Here is a 19,306-nt window from a genome sequence, read left to right on the forward strand (position 1 = left end):
CATCATTCCCTTCAGACACAACAGGTAAAGTTTGGATTTACTTTTTTTGACTTCAGAAATTGAACAAATTCTTAGGGAGCTGACAAAGGCCACCATGACTCGAGCCTACCATATTTATCATGATTATACGTATATTGCTATTAAAAATAAAATCATGGTACACAGCAGCCAACTCATTGCTAGTTTCATTTTGTAGATCACTTTAGCATCTTTGAAAAACATTTCGATTCAGAATGGCAGGCTATAGGATTTTGTTACATTTAAGTGGTTTTAACTTACTAATCTTCTGTGGACTCGTTAATTCAGATAGATCCCAAGCCAAAGAATTGGATGGCATGTCAAATTGGATTTTATATTAGAAACAGCTGTTTGCAAGAGGCTGCATTATATAGGACATTTCTTTTCAGAATGTCTTTTATTCCTGGCTTCAAATCTTACAGCATATGACACTTGTAGACGGTTTAAGTGTTAACACGCTGGTACTCATGCCTAGAGCAGGATATAAAAACGTGCTGATCACCAAGTATGAGATTTTACATTACATTAAAATGTAATGTAAAATTACATTTACATTTACATGTGGACGCCGACAAGATAGGGAGTTCCTAGATCCTAAAAAATATTATGGCTAAGGAAATAGAGAACTCAAAAAAAGGAATCACGTCCAAGAAACTGATTCAGTATAGTAAAATAGAACTAAGTGCCCTGTGTCTTAAGAAAAAGTTTATTAATAATAAGGGACAACTGGGACATCATACATCATTTCTTTGGAGATTAAAGTGCAGGCTATGAAATGGCATAGAAAATAATGCATAAAATAGTGCAATCTTAAGGTGCCATTGTTTTTATTATACATAGCCTATGTTCATATGTTCATTTTCTCCCAAAAATCCAGCTGTAGTGACACCTTTTAGCTTATTTATTTAGGCATTATTTATACTTTTACCCACCTTTGGGGCTACATAGAATATCTTAACATTTTAACAAGTAGAATAATAGAGCATACATCTCGGAACTACTAAATAGAGATTAAGGCAAGCCCCTATAAAGTTCAGTACTCCAAAAAACATGGTTTACAAAAAGAAGCTGCTTCCAAAACCAGTGGCTTCAGACTGCATGGCACCCCAGTCGTTTGTAAAGCACGATTACTCTGAATACACTTGTGTTTGCCCCGCTATTTCCAGGCTCTGGACATCCAAAGAGGAGCTTAAAAAAACAGCAGGTTCTCTAACCTCAGGTTCTGAAAGAAATTCATATTTCAGCCCTTGTGGAAACCAAGCCAAGTCCATGTAGGAGATAAGCCGAGGATCCTGTGGGGGGCAGTGTTCTTTTTCTCTTATATATATGCCTTTTCACCTTGGATCTGTCTGCACTGTTGTACCATAATCACCTCTTAAGTGGGAATGACCCATTAAAATAGAGACATCTCCTCAGAAAACCAGCCAAGGAAGATGACAATATTTCATGAAATGTTGTTCTAGGACATTGACATTGTGGCATTTACATTATTGACGTAAGATCCAGGCAGGATGGTTCTCTCTCTGGGAGGCTAGTTTACAATTTACCTACAACATATGTCAGTTTAAGCTGATCAAAAGGATTTGTGATTTGTTGAACCTTAAATACCATTATGCTATCCAAAAGCAAGTATAAAAGCTACCAAATCAGTCAAGGCAATACCATAACATGTTTTAGCTAGATGGTCTAAGTAAGATTTAAGACTTAAACAACAGAACTGTAGTGTTTTATTCTCCGACTGTTATGGAACATTCATGCATTAACAATCGCAACTCATTAATCTTACGGACAGGTGATTACAAGTGTACACTGTAGAAATTTGGATTTCAAAACAAAATCTACCTTCTAATGTGTAAAAGCTTGTAATGAAAGCCAAATACTCGTGTTCGCTAGTGGAAGACTACAGATACATTCAGGGCATCTAGATAGTTTCTAAAGAAACCCAGGCAACTTGAAAGAATCCAGTAACAACTATTAAAGAAACCATCTGAGGTTATATCCCTTTGATGCATAAGAATCATACTTTGTAAACCTGTAAACATGTACTTAGTTACTTAAAAAGTCTTCCTGTTACCAGGAAAGCAGACTGTTAAAGGCCATGACTATTCCAGTAGGCCTCTTCCGAAGTTATGACAATATGGCTAAATCCTATGATTACAAAAAATGAGACCTGCTGAGAAAATGACTTCCAGACAGGGACTTTTACGGATGACCTTGGCTGACAAATAATTGTTTATTTTAAAATTACCTTCCCAACAAACCATGAAACACTTGGAAGTTACTTTATGGTTTTTTCATTGAAAACATACTACATCGTAAATGGAGTTTCAAAGTTAGACATAGAATTGATCAAAATCTAAGGACAATATTATGTAAGGACAATATAAAAAATGGGTCAGAAAAAGTTCCATTTGGTGAGGTTAATCTGAAGGATGCAGAACCATGTGATGTTGGACGGATAAAAAAAGGTGACAACTTTGTGCTTTTATTCAACTAAGGTACTTACCAAAACCTTAGGTTTTATACAGGTACTAATTCCCACCTGGAAAGGGACAGTATTCTACATTACACCTAAATTTATTTTAAATAACTGAAGCCCAAGGCAACAGTTGTTTAAAACAATAGTCAAATAATGACATAATTTAGTACATTAAAATAAAATTAGAACAGTAATATCTGAATGTCTCAGAAATATACAACTGGGGAAAATAACCACTGTACACAATTTGGAGGCTGTTAAAGTGACCGCTTAGAAGGTTGAACAGTGCAATACATGCGTTTCCAGTTACAAGCTCAACACAGGAGTGCAAACGAAATTAAAGCTTTTGTTTCAAGTTGAGGACAAGGAAAGCTTGAAATGAATATAAGAAAGCTTCCCTCAGGTTATCCCCCAGAAATGAAATGATCAAAATGCTTTTTCATGGAACAGTGTTCCTCAATGAACTTTCTTTCAATGGCAAAACTGCATCCCACAGGTTGGGTCCCCTACTCACCCCACTGGTCATCACACTTGATCAAGGAGCACACACAGTGGTGAGTAAGGAAAAGTACTAGTAATCAGAGGTCTGATATCGATAGAGAGAGCCTTGGATTTGGGGTTCTGCCTTAGCCAGTGTACCTGGACCCTACAGAGAACAGATAAAGCAATGGGCTTTAATGCTCTATTGTTCCTGTAAAACTGGAGGACAAATGGACTCACAACCCCCTCCCCCAGAGGCCAGCTGTTGTGGTGGCAGATGTTAAGTGCTTAAATTAACTCAGCTGCTGCTCTAACAAGTGGAGAAGTATAGAGGTTCAAGATCAATACCAGTGCAAGAGCTTTTTAAGTGAGTTGCCTAGGCAATGCATGCATCCATCCATGCAAACGTACAATGTGGCCCCAAAGAGAACTGAAAACATGATATAACTGCATAAAATCCCTTGCCAGTAGTTTATAAAAATATATAGTCAATACTGTAGAGGCCCCTTCTACAGTCAATACTATGGAAGTCCGTTTTAGTTACCCATTACTTCAATACCAAAAAGCATTTACTACTTTTCAGACATTCCAGACAAAGGTCACTTATAACAAAAAGTCAACTTTTTTTTTTTAAAACAAGATACTGTCCATTTAAAAAGTAGGTCTTTTCTTTCAAGTGAACAGGACATTTTCTGTATTAAACTTCTAGTCTGTCAAGACTGGTTTAAGATCCTTAAGTAATGTGCATATATGCAGAAACAAATAAACTTACTTTAAACAGAGCTGCACAGAAAAAAAGTTAACTCCTCAAAACATGATAGAATAGGTCTGGTTAGTACAAATCTATTGCAAAGTAAAAAGGTTCTGTGCGTCAGTTCAACCAGGAGAAGCGGGGAAAGAATGTCCCAACCACGAGAGTTCAGGTTGAAGTTGTGTTCTGAGCGCCTAGAAGCCTAGGGGACGCCATGTTGCTCACGGTGTCCTGATATGCATGACTGCTCAAGCTACTAAGCCAGGCCTTCCTCTGGAGCCGGGAGCACGTTCCCATTCACTTTCTGCTCCGGAGACGTTTGGACTTCCTAAGAGAGTCTATGGCTTCTGCTGCCTTTTTCCGTTTCCGGGGAGACTCTTCACTCTGCCCAGACCCTGAGGGGTTTCCTACAGCGCTTTCCATGACTTCTCGCAGTTTGCGCTCCAGCTCCGCCAGCCGCGCGTTCTGTTCACCTATGATCTGGGTCTGCTCTAGCAGTTTCTGGTCCTGGTCCTGAAGCTGTTTCTGCTGTTCTTGCACTTTGGTGCGGAGCTCAGAAATTTCACGCCTGAGAACAGTCACGCCAGCACCATTTGTCTTAACCTGCTGCTGGAGTTTGGTAACCTCTTGTCTTGAAGGGTTTTGCTTGGAGAGGAGCTGCATTGTTGTTAGGGCTGCAGAAGGTCCTGGAACTGTGGGAAAATAGTTTAAAACAGCCAGTTAATCACTTAAAATGTCACACTACCAGTAACACTTCATTAATTAAACTTATTTTGAAATGGAATGTCCTTCTACCACTTCTGATCATTTCTTTTTTGCAATCTAGTTTGTCTACTGGATTACTCTACTCAGACACTTGGTTTTAACTATAAATGAGTCTGAATTCTGATTCTCATGTTCATGTGGCAATGTTTGGATTGCCAGCAAGTGGAGAACATTTAATGGCATGAACTTGGATTTAAAATACTATGAAACACTTTTGGACTTTCTATCTTATTTCACCGAAGCCAACATAAACATTGGAGTCAGACGTAGACCTATCATGTTCTTAAATTCTCACTGCACTTAGTTACATGCTAAAGCCCCAACTTCGAGGACAAATGGACACCGCTCCTGACGATCATGGAGACTTTTCATGGAGACTTTCTGACACGTGCAGGAAGGCTCTGGAACTATTCTGTGTTAGGAATACAATGTCGCACGGACATAAAAATCACTATTTTAAACTAATAACCTATTTTACAAAACAACAACCACCACCTTATCTCCTGAAGGTTTTCTAAAAGGACCAGAGGGATCCGTTCATACCCTAACCCCATGCTATTTTCCTCCTTGTCCATCTATATACCAGAATCTTTTCCTTCTCTCTGTTTATCCAACTTCCACTCATCCATTAGCGCTCAGGTCAATTTTACCTCTTGTGAAGTCTTATCAATCCAGCCAACAATGATCTGATCTTAAGATTCTGTCTCTGCTACTCATCTGGCATTTAAATGGACACTCCTTTAAAATATTTCTGTTGCCTACGGTAACTGAACTTTGGGTCTGGATATGTCTTACCTTTTGGAATAGTAAGATCCTTGAGGGCAGATACCACGTATTACACTTCATTTTAGTCTCCACAGGACACAGTACAGTGCTGTGCGCATATTAAGTACTCAATAAATAGTAGGTATGTTATTAATGCTGAGATGCCATAGCTTTATTATTAAATTACAGAGAGGCGCTCAGTTACCCCACTGAGTAAGTACTCCAGGGAGCTAACTACCGAACAAAATGTTCTACCAAAGTTTTAAAAAAACATATTTGCAAGGACTGAGAACACTGAACAATTTAGTCCTTCAGTAGATAAGGGCACAAATCTCTAGGCTCCCATGTCCTTTTGTAAAACAGCTACCACAGAAGTGGCAGTGTTCACAATAGCCCATGCACCCTGTCTTTTGAAGTAGCAGCTGGACACTCTGGGGGCTGAAATAATTAACTGGATATTTCCATGAGGAATTTTATCTGGTATATTCAATTGTTTTAGGATAATGAATATTAACTAGTTGGAAACATCAAAAAATATGAGCAATTTTACTGTAATAAATTTATTTTAGGTCCATAGGTATGGATATGCATAAAAATTTAGCCACAAGACTGTTCTTTTGAGTGTAGTTTAAATACTGAAAAACTAGAGACAAATGTGCTTAATGGCAGTGGTATGGTCTATAATCAATTTGTCATTAAAAACGATGTTGCAAAAAAGGGCTTCTGTCGTGAGTGGCACCCGTAGAGCAGCCTGATTGCTCTACGTGCGGAATCAACATCAAGAGGTTTTGGAAGCGTAATTTTTTGGTATTTGGGCAGCTGGTGATCGTTAAAAAAAAATAATGACGTTGCAGATACATATTTACAGACACAGGAAAGTTCAGATATATGATCGAACAGGGAAAGAGCAGGTTATCTCATCTACATAGGAACATGACACACCGAACATAGTCAAGTCAAGAGGTACCTGGAGGCGAGCCCATGAGTCTTCCAGACACATCTGATCCTGGTAGTTTCCTCTTTAGAATTGGAACAATCTTTTCATCGAAGTACTCCATTGCCATGGAGGAAATATCCCTTAGCTCCTGAAGCACTTCATGAGCTCGCTGAGGGGCTCTGGTAGAGTTGACATATCTCAACACACGGTAAATCTCATCAATAACCTAAAACAACGAGCTCTCATTAGCACTTTCGAGATATACATATATATGAAAATAGTTAAATGGGGAGAGAAGTGACTGCTTGTTCTGCAATTCCTGTAAAAATCTGTAGGATGATTTAACTGATGTACTGACCATTGATGATATTACCACCTGGAACACTCGGCTTTGGCCTCGATAGAATACTTTGTGTTTCATACTTACATTTAGTAAGTACCAGGCACTGTGCTGGGGCTAAAGAATCAGGATGAATATAGCTCCTGCCCTGAAGAAAATCACAGTGTTAATTGGGGAGACATGTATTAAAAAAATCCCACAAAGAGGGATATACACATGCTAAAGACTAGAGGACTAAACTAAGACATTAAATCCGGTGTGCAAGCAGGGGTAGAGGGATTACCCACACCCATATTCTGCTAATCCTCCAAACCCACTTCACTCTAGCCCGAATGCGTCTCCCAGAGCCCCAGGAACCCCGCCTGACCTCCTCCTCTCGTCTACACTGCCACCGTGCTGTCTCTGGAGGTTTTGTTTCTCTAAAACGTGCTATGGATTAGAATGAGGTCTCCTCCAATCCCACTTGCTTGCTGTCACCAAAGGCCTCAGTTTTCTGATCAATGAAATAGGAATAATACTTCTATCTACCTTTCATGGCTGTGATGGAAAGTAATGAGATAATATATATAAATGCTCTGAGAATTAGAAAGGATTTCATAAATATAAGATGAGGGCAATGGCAAGAGAAAGAGATAGGTAGCTGCCTATATGATAAAATTAGGCACAAAATTCCTTTTCAACCGTTCCTCTCCTGAGGGCAAGGGCAAGGCTGCAGTTAAGGGGCTGCCCAGAGCAAATGCCCAAGGGGACCTACTACATCTAGAAAAGTTAAGCCATTCTCCACTGCTGCCACCTCGGTTTTATCCTTTTATTTTGGTGCTAGAAGCGAGAGGTCAACAAGTGGTTTCTAAAAAAATGGATTTGACCTCATTTGTTTAGACAGTAAAGATCATCATTCCAATCACACGATCCTAATGAATTAGAACAAAGATTAGCAACTTCTGTAAAGGCCAGATGCTAACTACCTTGGCTTTGCAGGCCACATGGACTCTGCCCAAACAACTCAACTCTTGTTAGTAATAGCTGACTGAATTGCCTCTGAGGTAATGAAAACGGCAAGATGTTTCTTAAATATTCGTATTCTTAACAAGGAGATATGCAATAAAAACGAGGCTAAAGGGGATAACTAGTTCAATGAACTTCCCAGGAATACTTAAGAGATAAGGCCTATTGATCAGATCAGGATACAATCTGGCATTAAGAATCAGAATCTAGCCGGGCTGGCGTGGGTCAGTGGCTGAACATCGAACTATGAACCAGGAGATCATGGTTCGATTCCCAGTCACGAGCACTAGCCTGGGTTGCAGGCTGGATCCCCAGTGAGGGGTGTGTAGGAGGCAGCCAATTCTCTGTCATCATTGATATTTCTTTTTTTTTTTTTATCTTTGATATTTCTCTCTCTCCTTCCTCTCTGAAATCAATAAAAATATATTTTAAAAATGTGTGTGTGTGTGTGTGTGTGTGTGTGTGTGTGTGTAATCAGAATCTAAAATTTCTAACTGGTCACCCTTTTAGAGTATCCTACAAAAAAGCAATGTAGTTAATATGAGGAAAGTGAGATATACCATAAATACCACATAAAATTGAAAATAGAGAAAGTGCATACAGAATAATACCAATGTTAATCATCTATGGAAATAACAAAAAAAGAACATTCCGATTTTACTAGGTAGTAATTAATTTTAACCATGTTGGTACTTTTGCTAGTATCAAGTAAGTAGCAAAATGACCTTTAATTCCACCTCCACCCTTCCATATAAAAAAAGGATATAGACATAGTTCATCTGAATTTACACTCAATTCAAGAAGGATGATACTACTGAAGGTATGAGTAGCATACTAAATACTGGGGCCTTTTAACTTAGTAACAGCAAATATGCCACATACACTTATTTCTGGGTTAAACAGCGCTATTACTTAGCTCTGAGTATATTGCTATATAATTATTCAGTCTTTTCAAATCTGGATGTTTTATAAAGTTCTCATGAAACATTTCTCAAATAAAACAAAACCCAGCTTGTCCCTCCTACTCCACCCCCCGCCCCTAAATTATAACAATCTTGAAGGCAGGACAATACTTATCTTGTTCATTGCTGCGGTATCTCTGGCATCTTAACAAAAAGTAAAAGCTCAAAAGTTTTTCTCTTGAATATGAACTCTTAACAGGCTTCTCTAAAGAACAGCAGGGCTCCTACTGTATATTTCATAATTAACATTTTAAATATAAAGAACACACAAATGACTCATTTCTATTAGGTACTGTACAGAAAGAAGCTATACAAATCCATCCACAAAAACTCATTCCAGGGAATTAGGAACAACTCTGACATTTAAAAATCACTGTAACTTTATAATGAAGTTTACATAGTACAATCCGGCTGTTCTAAGTACGCAGTTGTATTTTACCTTTCCTGGGATGAAGCAACAGAGATTGGAATCCACATACTTCATGAAAGTCATGTTTAACAGTGAAAGCCTGGTTTCCACGGCAGCAAGGATGTCTGCATGACGAGCTAATGAATGGTTTCTCCTTTCTGACTCTCTCCTAGAATTAGAAAAGCAACCTTTAAAGATGCGCTGTGGACTGCAGCGTTAACCAATCCAAACATCTTAATGAAACAACCTAACATTTGCATGTCCAATTAGAAATCTACAACTGGATCATAATTCAACTGTAAGGATAAATAAATCATTATGTCCAGAAATCTTTGCTAACGACTAGCACTTACTGACAAAATACTTAGAAAAAAAAATCATGTTGTTGTGGGGTTTTTTTTTTGCCTATATCAAGCCTAATGGCTGTTAGAATCAGAGAAACAAGAAAAATGAAAGAATTACACTTGGACGTATAGAGACTGTATCTTTTGGCCTATAAAATGAACTTATTTAAACTTGTTAAAGTTTTATTAAGAGATAATTCAGATAGAATAATAGCCACGTTTAAAATGTACAATTGAGCGGTCTGGGTGTATTCAGAGTTGTGGACCCATCACCACCTCGAATTTTAGACCATTTTCATTACTACAGAAAGCAAGCCCAAACACATTATCAGTCACTCCCATTCCCCAGCCTCTGGCAACCACTAGCCTGCTTTGTTTCTCTGCATTTGCCTATTCTGGACATTTCAGATAACTGGATTTGTGCAGTATGTGGCATTCTGTGTACATCTCCTCTCATTTAGCACAGTGATGGCCAAAGAACATTCTATTACCGGTCATATCATTATTTTGATTACCTATTTATCAGCTGTTGGACTTTTAGGTTCTTTCTACCTTTTGGCTGTCATGAATAACGCTGCCGCGAACATTCATATCTAAGCTTTTGGGTTCACATAGTTTAATTTCTCTTGGTTCTATACCTAGGAGTGAAATTGCTGGGTCAAGTGGGAACACTATGCTTAACTTTTTGAGGAACAAGCTGTTTTCTAAATGGCTGGGCCATTTTGTAATTCCATCAGTGATTTATGAATGTCCCCGTTTGCCCACACCCTTCCCAGCATTGTCTGTCTTTTTTATTTGAGCCATCCTCCTTAGTGTAAAGGGGGATCTAGGTGTCTGATTCTTTGCTAACGACTTTTTGTCAGTAAGTGCTAGTCGTTAGTAAAGATTTCTTAGTGTAAAGGGGGATCTAGGTGCCCTGATGACTAACGATGCTGAGCATCTTTCACGGCCTGCAGATCTGCAGCATGTCTTCTCTGGAGACACGTCTATGAAAATCCTTGGCCCATTTTTAAGTTGGCGTGTCTTTTTATTGTTGAGTTCTAAGAGTTTCTCAGACAATGTGGACACAAGTCCTTTATTAGCTGTATAAGCTGCAAATATTTTCTCCCAAACTGTGGATTGTCTTTTCACTTTCTTGATGTTGTCCTTTGAGGCAAAGAAGTTTTAAATGGTGATCAAGTCCAGTTTGCCTTTTTCTTCTGCTGCTTGAACTTTCGGTGTCATACCTAAGAACCTAGCGCCTAACCCAAGTTCATCTAAGGGTTTACAGTATAGCACTGACATTTACAGGTAGGCCTATGACCTATTTTGAATTAACTTTTGTATGTGGTGTGAAGGAGTCCAACCTTCTTCTTGTGTGTGTAGGTACCCCGTTGTCCCAGCATCATTTGTTGAAAACATTATTCTTTCCCCACTGAACTGTCTTGGCATTCTTGTTAAAAATCAATTGTTAAAAATGTAAGGTTTATTTTACAGACTCTCAGTTCTATTCCACTGACCTCTATGTGTGTCCTTGAGTCAGTACCACATTGTTTTATTACAGCTTTGTAGTAAGTTTTGAAATTGGAAAGTGGTAGTCCTCCAACAACTCTGTTCTTTCTCAAGATTGTTTTTTATTATTCTGAGTCTTTTGTATTTCCAGAGAAATAGTAAAATCAGCTTACCAATATCTTCAAAAAAGACAGCTAGGATTTTATTGGGGATTGCATTAAATGTACAAGTCAATTTAGGGAGTACTGCCATCTTAATAGAAAATCTTCCAATCCCTCAGCATGGAATGTCTTTCCACCTAATTCCTCTTTAAATTCTCTTAACAATGTTTGGTAGTTTTCAGTGTACAAGTCCTGCACTTGTTTTGTAATATTTATTACTAAGTATTTTATTATTTTCGGTGCTATTATAAATGGGATTGTCCTCTTCATTTTTGGATTGTTTATTGCTAGTGTATCCAATTACAGAATTGATTTTTGTATATCAATCTTGTATCCTATATCCCTACCCAACTCATTTATTAGCTCTATTAATTAATTAGTGTATTCTTTATGTATAAGGTTCCATACATAAAGATTATGTCATCTGTGAACAGAGAGAGAAATGCCTTCTTTTCAACAAGAATGTCTTTTATTTCATTTTCTTCCCTAACTGCCTTGTAAATGTTGAATACTTAGTAAAATGTTGAACCTCCAGTAAAATGTTGAACAGAAATGACGAGAGGGAGCAAATTACAGTAAAATATCTCTTATTGAGATCTGGGTACCCCTTTACTACAAATGACTAACAAATAAAACATATTTTAAATACTGATACTAAAAGTAATTCTTTTTTCTCTCTCTCATAACACCCAAGCACAAATCAAGAAACACACAAACAAAATCCCCAGTTGTAAAGCATTGCCACCGCTAGCCATGACACACCTGGGGAGTTGTGCTTTGACTTGTTTCTGACATAGATTATGGTACCTCTCCACTTTTAGAAATCCCTGATTCAACATTCTCTGGCAGACCAAGTCCATTCTTTTACAAACCTACAGGGAGAGAGGAGGAGAAAGAAGAATTTTAGAAAGTAATAATCAAATTAATGACAGACAATTAACTTAAGACTCATAACTGAACAATGCAAGTTCTCTGTGCTAGTATTGTTCCCATTTACGGCCTGAATCCTTGAGTCATATGTGGGTGAATCCCTCATTCTTTGCAATTCTGACAATAATGCATTAAAAATTAATATGTGTAGGCAAGGAAAACTTTTCTTTTTTAAAAATATATTTTTATTGATTTCAGAGAGGAAGGGAGAGGGAGAGATAGATAGAAACATCAATGATGCAAGAGAATCACTGATTGGCCACCTCCGGCAACCCTCCTCCCCCTTATTGGGAATAGAGCCTCCAACCCAGCATGTGCCCTGACCGGAAATGGAACCACGACGTCCAGGTTCATAGGTCAACGTTCAACCACTGAGCCATACCTGTGAAGTGGAAAACTTATCTTTTAATTTAGGTATTTGTTAATAGTTCTAAATGTATCCCCACTAATATGGTCAGAAACTGTAGTCCTGAAGATCAATAAGATAATATATTCAAAGGTTTTTAATGGTTTGAAACAAGGGAAATTCTTAGGTAAAAATGTATATTTAGCCCTAGCTGGCTTAGCTCAGTGGATAGAGCATCAGCCTGTGGACTGAAGGGTCCTGGGTTCGATTCAGCCAAGGGCACATGCCCGGGTTGTGGGCTCAATCCCCAGTAGGGGGCATGCAGGAGGCAGCCAATCAATGATTTTCTCTCATCATCGATGTTTCTATCTCTCCCTCTCCCTTTCTCTCTGAAATCAATAAAAATATATTTTTAAAAAATGTATATTCGAGCTAGAGTCCAACATCTCACAAAGTTTATATGACCTATAGCTGGAATGAGAATTCTTACCCATTTCTACTAGTGATTTGGGTTAACTATAGACAGTTTCTCTATTCCAGACACTATGATGTCCTCCAAAGAATCTAAACATGTGTAGCAGACTCTCAACTATTTTGAATCTTTAAGGAATATGATGTTTATATACAGTAAGAGCACAGGATCAAAACACCTAAATTTGAGTCCAGTCTTTATGCTCTCTTGAGCAAGTCAGCTACCATTTGAAAACCTGAGTCAGCCACCTGTAAAATGTGGATAGTATCTACCTCAGGGACATCATGAGGATTAAATGGAATACATGCTAAATCATTTGGTAAACTCTAAAGTGTTACATAAAAACTATGGTAAATAAATTTTAACTTAGTACTAATTTAGAAACTATGCTCCATATACTTAGTTATGTTTCTGAGATATCTCAGCATCTTTCTTATCTTAATGAGACCTAGTACTTAGTATCTGTTTGTTTGTTCTTTGATCCCTGACAATTTTGCAGTGACTCAGAGTTATCAACCTGAACATTAATTCTCATTGTACAGATGTTGATGGTGACAGGGAAAGAGAGTGAGATAAATCTGTATCAAGATCAAGTCAATCAGGCAGGGGCTGTCTTATACTTTTTTCTCTCTCTCATAACACCCAAGCACAAATGTTTGACAAATACCTGCTGAAACTATTGATACAAGTTTGCTTCTTCCTGGGAATACAGGGACAAAAAAAATTCAAACTGGTTTATGCTAATAAAAGCATTAGCACTCTAATATTAAATAATAGATACGTCCTAAATCACATGTCAAATTAAAGGTATTAAGGAAAACAGTTCTTTTCATATATATTTTTTGACTAAATATTTATTGACTTCAGAGAGGGAGGGAGAGGGAAATAGAAACATCAATGGTGAGAGAGAATCATTGACTGGCTGCCTCCTGCACCCTCCCTACTGGGGATCTAGCCCACAACCCAGGCATGTGCCCTGACTGGTAATCAAACCGTGACCTCCTGATTCACAGGTCAATGCTCAACCACTCAGCCACACCAGCCATCCTTTTTAAAAAATATTTTTATTGATTTCAGAGAGGAAGGGAGAGGGAGAGAGAGAAACATCAGTGATGAGAGGAAATCATTGATCGGCTGCCTCCTGCACTGAGGCTGCGATCCTGCACTGAGGATCGAGCCCACAACCTGGGCATGTGCCCCTGACCAGAATGGAACCCAGGACCCTTCAGTCCACAGGCTGATGCTCTATCCACTAAGCCAAACCAACGAGGGCCAGAAGCCATCTTTTAAGATAGCACCTTCTTCAACATTGTAAGAATCCACAGCTCTCAGTTTACCAGGACATACAGGTATATCTGGTTTCTTTCTTTTTTTTTTTAGTGAAATAATGATGATAAGAGATAGAAGCTATTGTTCTTTTTTAACATCCTTACTTGCTTCTCCCACCACAAGTTGTCAACCCCAGAGATTCTCAAAAACAGTTTCTTAAATTTGACAAGTCTGTAAAATAAAATGGTAGAAAGTAGGAGGGAGTCTGATCACTAGTCCAGGACATCTAAAACTTCACACATCCAAAACCAATCTCACTTTAATCTAAGACACCCTTCTGCAATTGTTTTGTTCCACTATACGTCTGGTGTTGTTTTGTTTTGTTTTTCTGAGAGGAACATTCTTCTACCTTTACTCACTGGATAGAAACTCATTGTCTTGAAGAGGCCTGTCCTGATAAACCCTCCCGATTACCCCGACACCCTTGTATGTATCTGCTTGCACGTGTGGTCCTGGTGCTGTGTGAGTGTGCTCAAGGAACACTGCTCCAGTGGAGATCCTGACAGAGTGCCTGATGAACCCCTTCACTCTCGGACTAGAGTCTCTAGGAAGAAGGAATTACCCCCCAAATATTAGTCTCTTACTTGAACTTAAGCACCTCTTAATAAAATCAATGACCTGGTGATGAGATTGTAAAGAAAAAAGGAAAAGCAGCAATAAAGAGTGTGTTCTCTATGACACAGCAAGAGGAGCAGTGGTTCCCAAAGTGTGGTCTAGGGAGGGACCCCTGGGATTCCCAAGATACTTTCATGAGTTTGGGAGGCCAACAATTTGCATAAAATTAAGATGTTATCTGCCATGTTCACTCTCAATTCTCTCACAACATACAGTGGAGTTTTCCAGAGGCAACACAACATCTGAGGACATTGTTCTGACAGCTGATATACTGTATATTCTTGTGCTTTCTAGAAATTTCTAAGGTAAACTCTTAGGGTCCTCAGCAACTTTTAAGACTGTAAAGGTGTCTCGAAACAAAAAAGTTGAGAACCACTGAGACAGAGCAAGAGATATGAAGAAGACAGCTTGCCTGTTTTTGTTTTGTTTTTTTAAAAAAAGTAATGGTTTCTCATTTTCCTTAAATTTTCCTACCCATCAACCCTCTCTATAACTGAAATTTTCTAACATTGGAAGAAAAGATGTGAAAGGAATTACAAATGGGTAACAGATTTAACTAGCTAGAGTGCTCGAGACAAAAGCATGTATTTGTATATTTTGTTATCAACGGAAAGGTTTCATTCCAGATAATGCGCAAGACTTCTGAATCTGACCTTCAGGAAAGCGTATGTCCTGATCCACTAATAGGTTTCCATTACATTTACAGGCACTCCACATGCCCCCCACAGAGTATCTGATAGGATCTCCCTAAAACCTCAAAAAGCCTCCCCTGCTCCCGTCAGTGCTGTCCTTTCCCGGTGGCTTTTCTCTGCTCCTTGACCTTTGCCTCCCGTTTCAAACACGCTCCTGCCTGTCAGAGGGCCTCGGTGACGTCTGCTGCTGCATCAGCACAAGTCTGTCTGACTTACTAGAAAAACAGCTCAAAGTACAGGTTTTGTCATTACAAAAGTTGAGTCCAGACAAATAATTTTAAATACACTAGAGGAATTAAATACTTAAAGTTAAGTACTTAACATCCTGTGTAACCTGGATTTCCAAGCTCGGGGTACATTTTTAGAGCAACGCGATGGCAGAAAAACAAACAAAGGACTTAATAAGGCACTTGGCCAGTCCTTTGGAAATGACTGGAGAGTCCAATTTCATTATTCACAGCGACAGGAGGCAAAGCTTGTTATCAACCGAACTGCACAAATCACTGAAAAATGTCACGCCAGCAATTTCAACGTAGAGCAAATCTTTTAAAGAAAATACAGAATAGTAAGTACCTGTTCTCTAATTTAGATGCTAACAGAATTATGACCGAGGTCCTAATCAGGCGAGTCAGCTGGAAGGAGGAAAAACAAACACCTGAACCATACATAAACTAGCCAATAAGCCCGAGTAGCTGACATTCAGCTTATGAAACCAAATCCTTCCAACCATATCCAGCCTTAATTCCCCTAAAAAAATAACAAAAGGACCTATGTGATTTCTATGCTTCATAACACCATACGTACTAAAGTTCCTGGATTTTTTGGCAAACAATTCTTAAGGTATAAATGCGCACTCAAGTAGAAAAGGCCTGTAGAGGACCCACCAGGCACTCACTGTCTCTAGACTGCCAATTTCATCTAAAGGGCATAATTAAATTTAATGCTGACATCTAGTGGCTAGAAAGAAAATGTTAACCTAAATTGTACCCTATGACACCAAACCAAAGAATCTAAAACTAAAGGCATCTCCAACCCGCCCCCCCACCCCGAAAAAGAGTATTCATTTAATGGAAGAATTACCCATTAACCTCAAGTAAAGAAAGGAGTAAGTTCCCTTTTGCTAAAGCAGAGAAAAACACATCTCTGAGATGTCAAACTGGCTGCAGCATCTTTGGGGTGGGGGGCTCCGAGGGTTGGTCAGGAAGGGCTCCTTGTGAAAAAACCTTTGAAACTACAAATCTGAATCCTTAAAAGGCTAGGAGAGATAGCTGCTTAAAAATTAAGACTGCAACTGAATATTTCACTTGGAAGAAATGTCACTTAATAGATTGTGGGATGTGTTTTAACGGTCCCCTAGGATGGGCTAGTTCTTCCCCCCTTTAAAAATGTTTTTAATTTTTAAAAAAGTAAAACAACTAACAAAAGAACAAAACCCCCAGTTTTCCTCAACACTTATATAAAGCAGAACTGTGACCATTCCAAGCTTTGCAAAGCTATTGTCTGGCTGAAAGGCTCAATTCAAATGTTATGTATGCCCAGACACCATGCATGCCTCTGCTCAAACACCATTCTTTATACAAATTTGAAGAAATATTTAAGATTCTACATGAAATCCTAAGGGTGAGATATGTTGAAAAGTCAGGGACAACCCATTCTGAAATACACTTTTCAACGGAAGAATTTTCCATCCTGCAGGCTGGAATGAACTGTGTTGACTAGAAAAATAAAATTAGTCATCAGTTTGAATTAATATCAATAAGCTTTGTTTTTTAAAAAAAATGGCGTGATTTCCTTTCAAAAAATGCCATTACAATCCATTTTAAACTGGAGGTTTAACCCTGAAACACACCTATTGATTAGTAAGAAAATGCTAGACACAGCACATTCAGAAACACGTCTTTGTCCTCTTAAAAACAACCCCGACCACAGATTTAGCGTCTACACAGCATCGGGTTGCAATCACTTCAAGATGTCCACCCCCTTCATCTCCTTGCCACTTGACGATAAATGCACGGAAAGGAAGCAAAACACGTCTGAGCTAAGACCTGCATCAGACCTCCAGCCAACCCTCTGGCGTGAAATAACCCCCCGAAGGCCGAGTCATCCCTTCTGGAAGTCCCTGGTTGGACGGACTGCTGTGATGGTGGGGTGCAGGCTCCTGCAGCTGGCGGGTGGGCGCACACCACTGGTTAGAAACGAGCTGCCAGAGAGACCCCGGGTCAAGGGGCAAGTCGCTTCACTGGGGGGGAGAGGGGGGGTCTGGGGGGAGAATGTGGGGAGAACCCACCGACCCTACTTTATCTTCTCCAACAAGGGGGACAACACGTCCCTCTAGCAGACACACCGGCCCTGGCTGGGTCGCGGGGTCACTCTGCCTCCTTGGGAGTTTTGTCCCCCCAAACCCGGCCGGGCTGGGGGTGGCGTACAAAGGGCACCCGACGAGCCCCCTCGGTGTGCCCGCTCAGGCCGGGCAGAGGTGGGGAGCCCCGCTCCCTCCACCTCCCGCCCCGCTTCTTGGGCGGGGGCGAGGTGGCCCCAGAGGGTCGCCCCCAGCCCCGAAGCAAGGGCGGTCTCGGGACGAACCCCGCTGACAGGCGCCGAGAGCGGGAGACTTGAGGGCGGGAGGGCCGCGCTCCGGCATCGGCTGGGCTCGCGGGGCGCTCCCTCCCCGGGGAAGGCGCTCCCCTCTCCGTCCCGCCCCAGACCTCGGCCCGGCGGCGGGGCGGCGGGGTCCCGGGGGGCGGGGGGCCTCACCAGGCGGAGCTGGCTAATCTCGTCGTAGGACATAAAGCTGAGGATGTTCTCGATGGCTACGATGGGCAGCGCCACCAGCGTGTTGTTTTGAGGCAGCTGGTCCGGGGCCAGCGCCGGGGCCGGGGGCGCCTGGGAGCCCGGCTGCGGGGGCTGCGGCGCGGGCGGCGGGGGCAACCGCTGGGTAGAGCCGATGGCCGAAGAGGGGCCGCTGTCGCCGTAGCCGCCGCCTCCTTCCTCAGCCATCCTCTCCTCCGCCGCCGCCGCCATCTTGGGGGTTTAATTCCTTCCCCCACTGCGAGGGGATCAGGGACACTTCCGGTGCGTCACTTCCTCCCCTGGGGCCGCCGGGGCGGGACACCTGGGGAGGGGGCGGAGCCTGCGGGTGACGGGGCGGAGACGCGCACAAAGCTGTTTGTTCGGGTGGCCGGGAGGCCTGGGAGCTCCGGGAGGGGTGACCTGTGATCTGAGATGGGGAAGGGCTCCAGGGGAAGGGAACCCTGCCTATTGCGGTTCACTTCCCCGGTGCAGCTTTCTTAAAGCTTCCTGACAAAGGGTGGTAAAAATGATGTGGACCCATACATGTAGACCAGGGGTCCTCACACTTTTTAAACAGGGGGCCAGTTCACTGTCCCTCAGACCGTGGGAGGGCCGGACTATAGTTTAAAAAAAACAACTATGAACAAATTCCTATGCACACTGCACATATCTTATTTTGAAGTCAAAAAAACAAAACGGCAAAAACACCCGCCTGTGGCCCGCAGGCCGTAATTTGAGGACGCCTGATGTAGACAGAACTATGTGTTTAACATATAATTTTTCAAAAATCATAGTAATAATTGACTAGGTAAATAAAAAGGAATGAAGTATTGATTAAAACTATCCTATGGATGAAGCTTGCAAGTATGTTAAATGAAAAAAGCCAGACACAAAGGGCCATATATTGCGGGCTTCCATTTTCCTGAAATGGCCAAATCCTTAGGGACAGAAAGTAGATGAGTGGTTTCCAGAGGCTGAAGGGAGCAGAGGAAAGGGGAATGGTTGCTAAGAGGGGGCAGGGCTTCTTTTTGCGGTGAGGAAAAGGTTTTGGAATCAGATCACGGTGATGGTTGCACAGCTTTGTGAGTATACTTGAAACCACTGAATTGTACACTTGAAAGTAGTACATTTTATATGTGAGTTATAGCTCAATGAAAATTTTGACTTAGGCAAGAATCATCAAAAGATGCTAAAACTAGCCCTGACCAGTTTGGCTCAGTGGAGA

General features: G+C 40.7%; 2 protein-coding genes and 1 pseudogene across 3 annotated transcripts in view; 2 read left to right on the forward strand and 1 right to left on the reverse strand.

Annotated features, from left to right (window-relative positions):
• The window catches only part of TP53BP2 (tumor protein p53 binding protein 2), a 109,169-nt gene that overhangs the window by 4,493 nt on the left and 85,370 nt on the right, over nucleotides 1-19,306 (forward strand). The gene's annotated exons all lie outside the window — the stretch shown is intronic.
• FBXO28 (F-box protein 28) lies at nucleotides 711-18,338 on the reverse strand. 2 transcript variants are annotated; one of them, XM_008149806.3, is made up of 5 exons: nucleotides 18,046-18,338; nucleotides 11,670-11,779; nucleotides 8,942-9,080; nucleotides 6,226-6,421; nucleotides 711-4,420 (listed from the first exon to the last, which is right to left on the reverse strand). In XM_008149806.3, the coding sequence occupies exons 1-5, from the start codon at nucleotides 18,310-18,312 to the stop codon at nucleotides 4,026-4,028; spliced, it is 1,107 nt and encodes a 368-aa protein (XP_008148028.2). In that variant the 5' UTR covers nucleotides 18,313-18,338; the 3' UTR covers nucleotides 711-4,025. The 2 variants fall into 2 exon arrangements, with proteins under 2 accessions (XP_008148028.2, XP_054568864.1); XM_054712889.1 differs by lacking the exons at nucleotides 711-4,420; nucleotides 6,226-6,421 and adding an exon at nucleotides 6,458-6,683.
• LOC114234536 (U11 spliceosomal RNA) lies at nucleotides 5,971-6,114 on the forward strand (annotated as a pseudogene).

This window comes from Eptesicus fuscus, chromosome 24 (genome assembly GCF_027574615.1).
Source record: "Eptesicus fuscus isolate TK198812 chromosome 24, DD_ASM_mEF_20220401, whole genome shotgun sequence".
NCBI classification, from domain to species: Eukaryota; Metazoa; Chordata; class Mammalia; order Chiroptera; family Vespertilionidae; genus Eptesicus; species Eptesicus fuscus.

Coding starts and splice junctions, on each gene's coding strand:
- FBXO28 (XM_008149806.3), bottom strand. CDS start 18,312: ATGGCGGCGGCGGCGGAGGAGAGGATGGCTGAGGAAGGAGGCGGCGGC. Junction 9,081..11,669: donor GTCAAAGCACAACTCCCCAG/GTGTGTCATGGC, acceptor TTCTAATTCTAG/GAGAGAGTCAGAAAGGAGAA. Junction 4,421..6,225: donor ACTCATGGGCTCGCCTCCAG/GTACCTCTTGAC, acceptor ATTTTCCCACAG/TTCCAGGACCTTCTGCAGCC.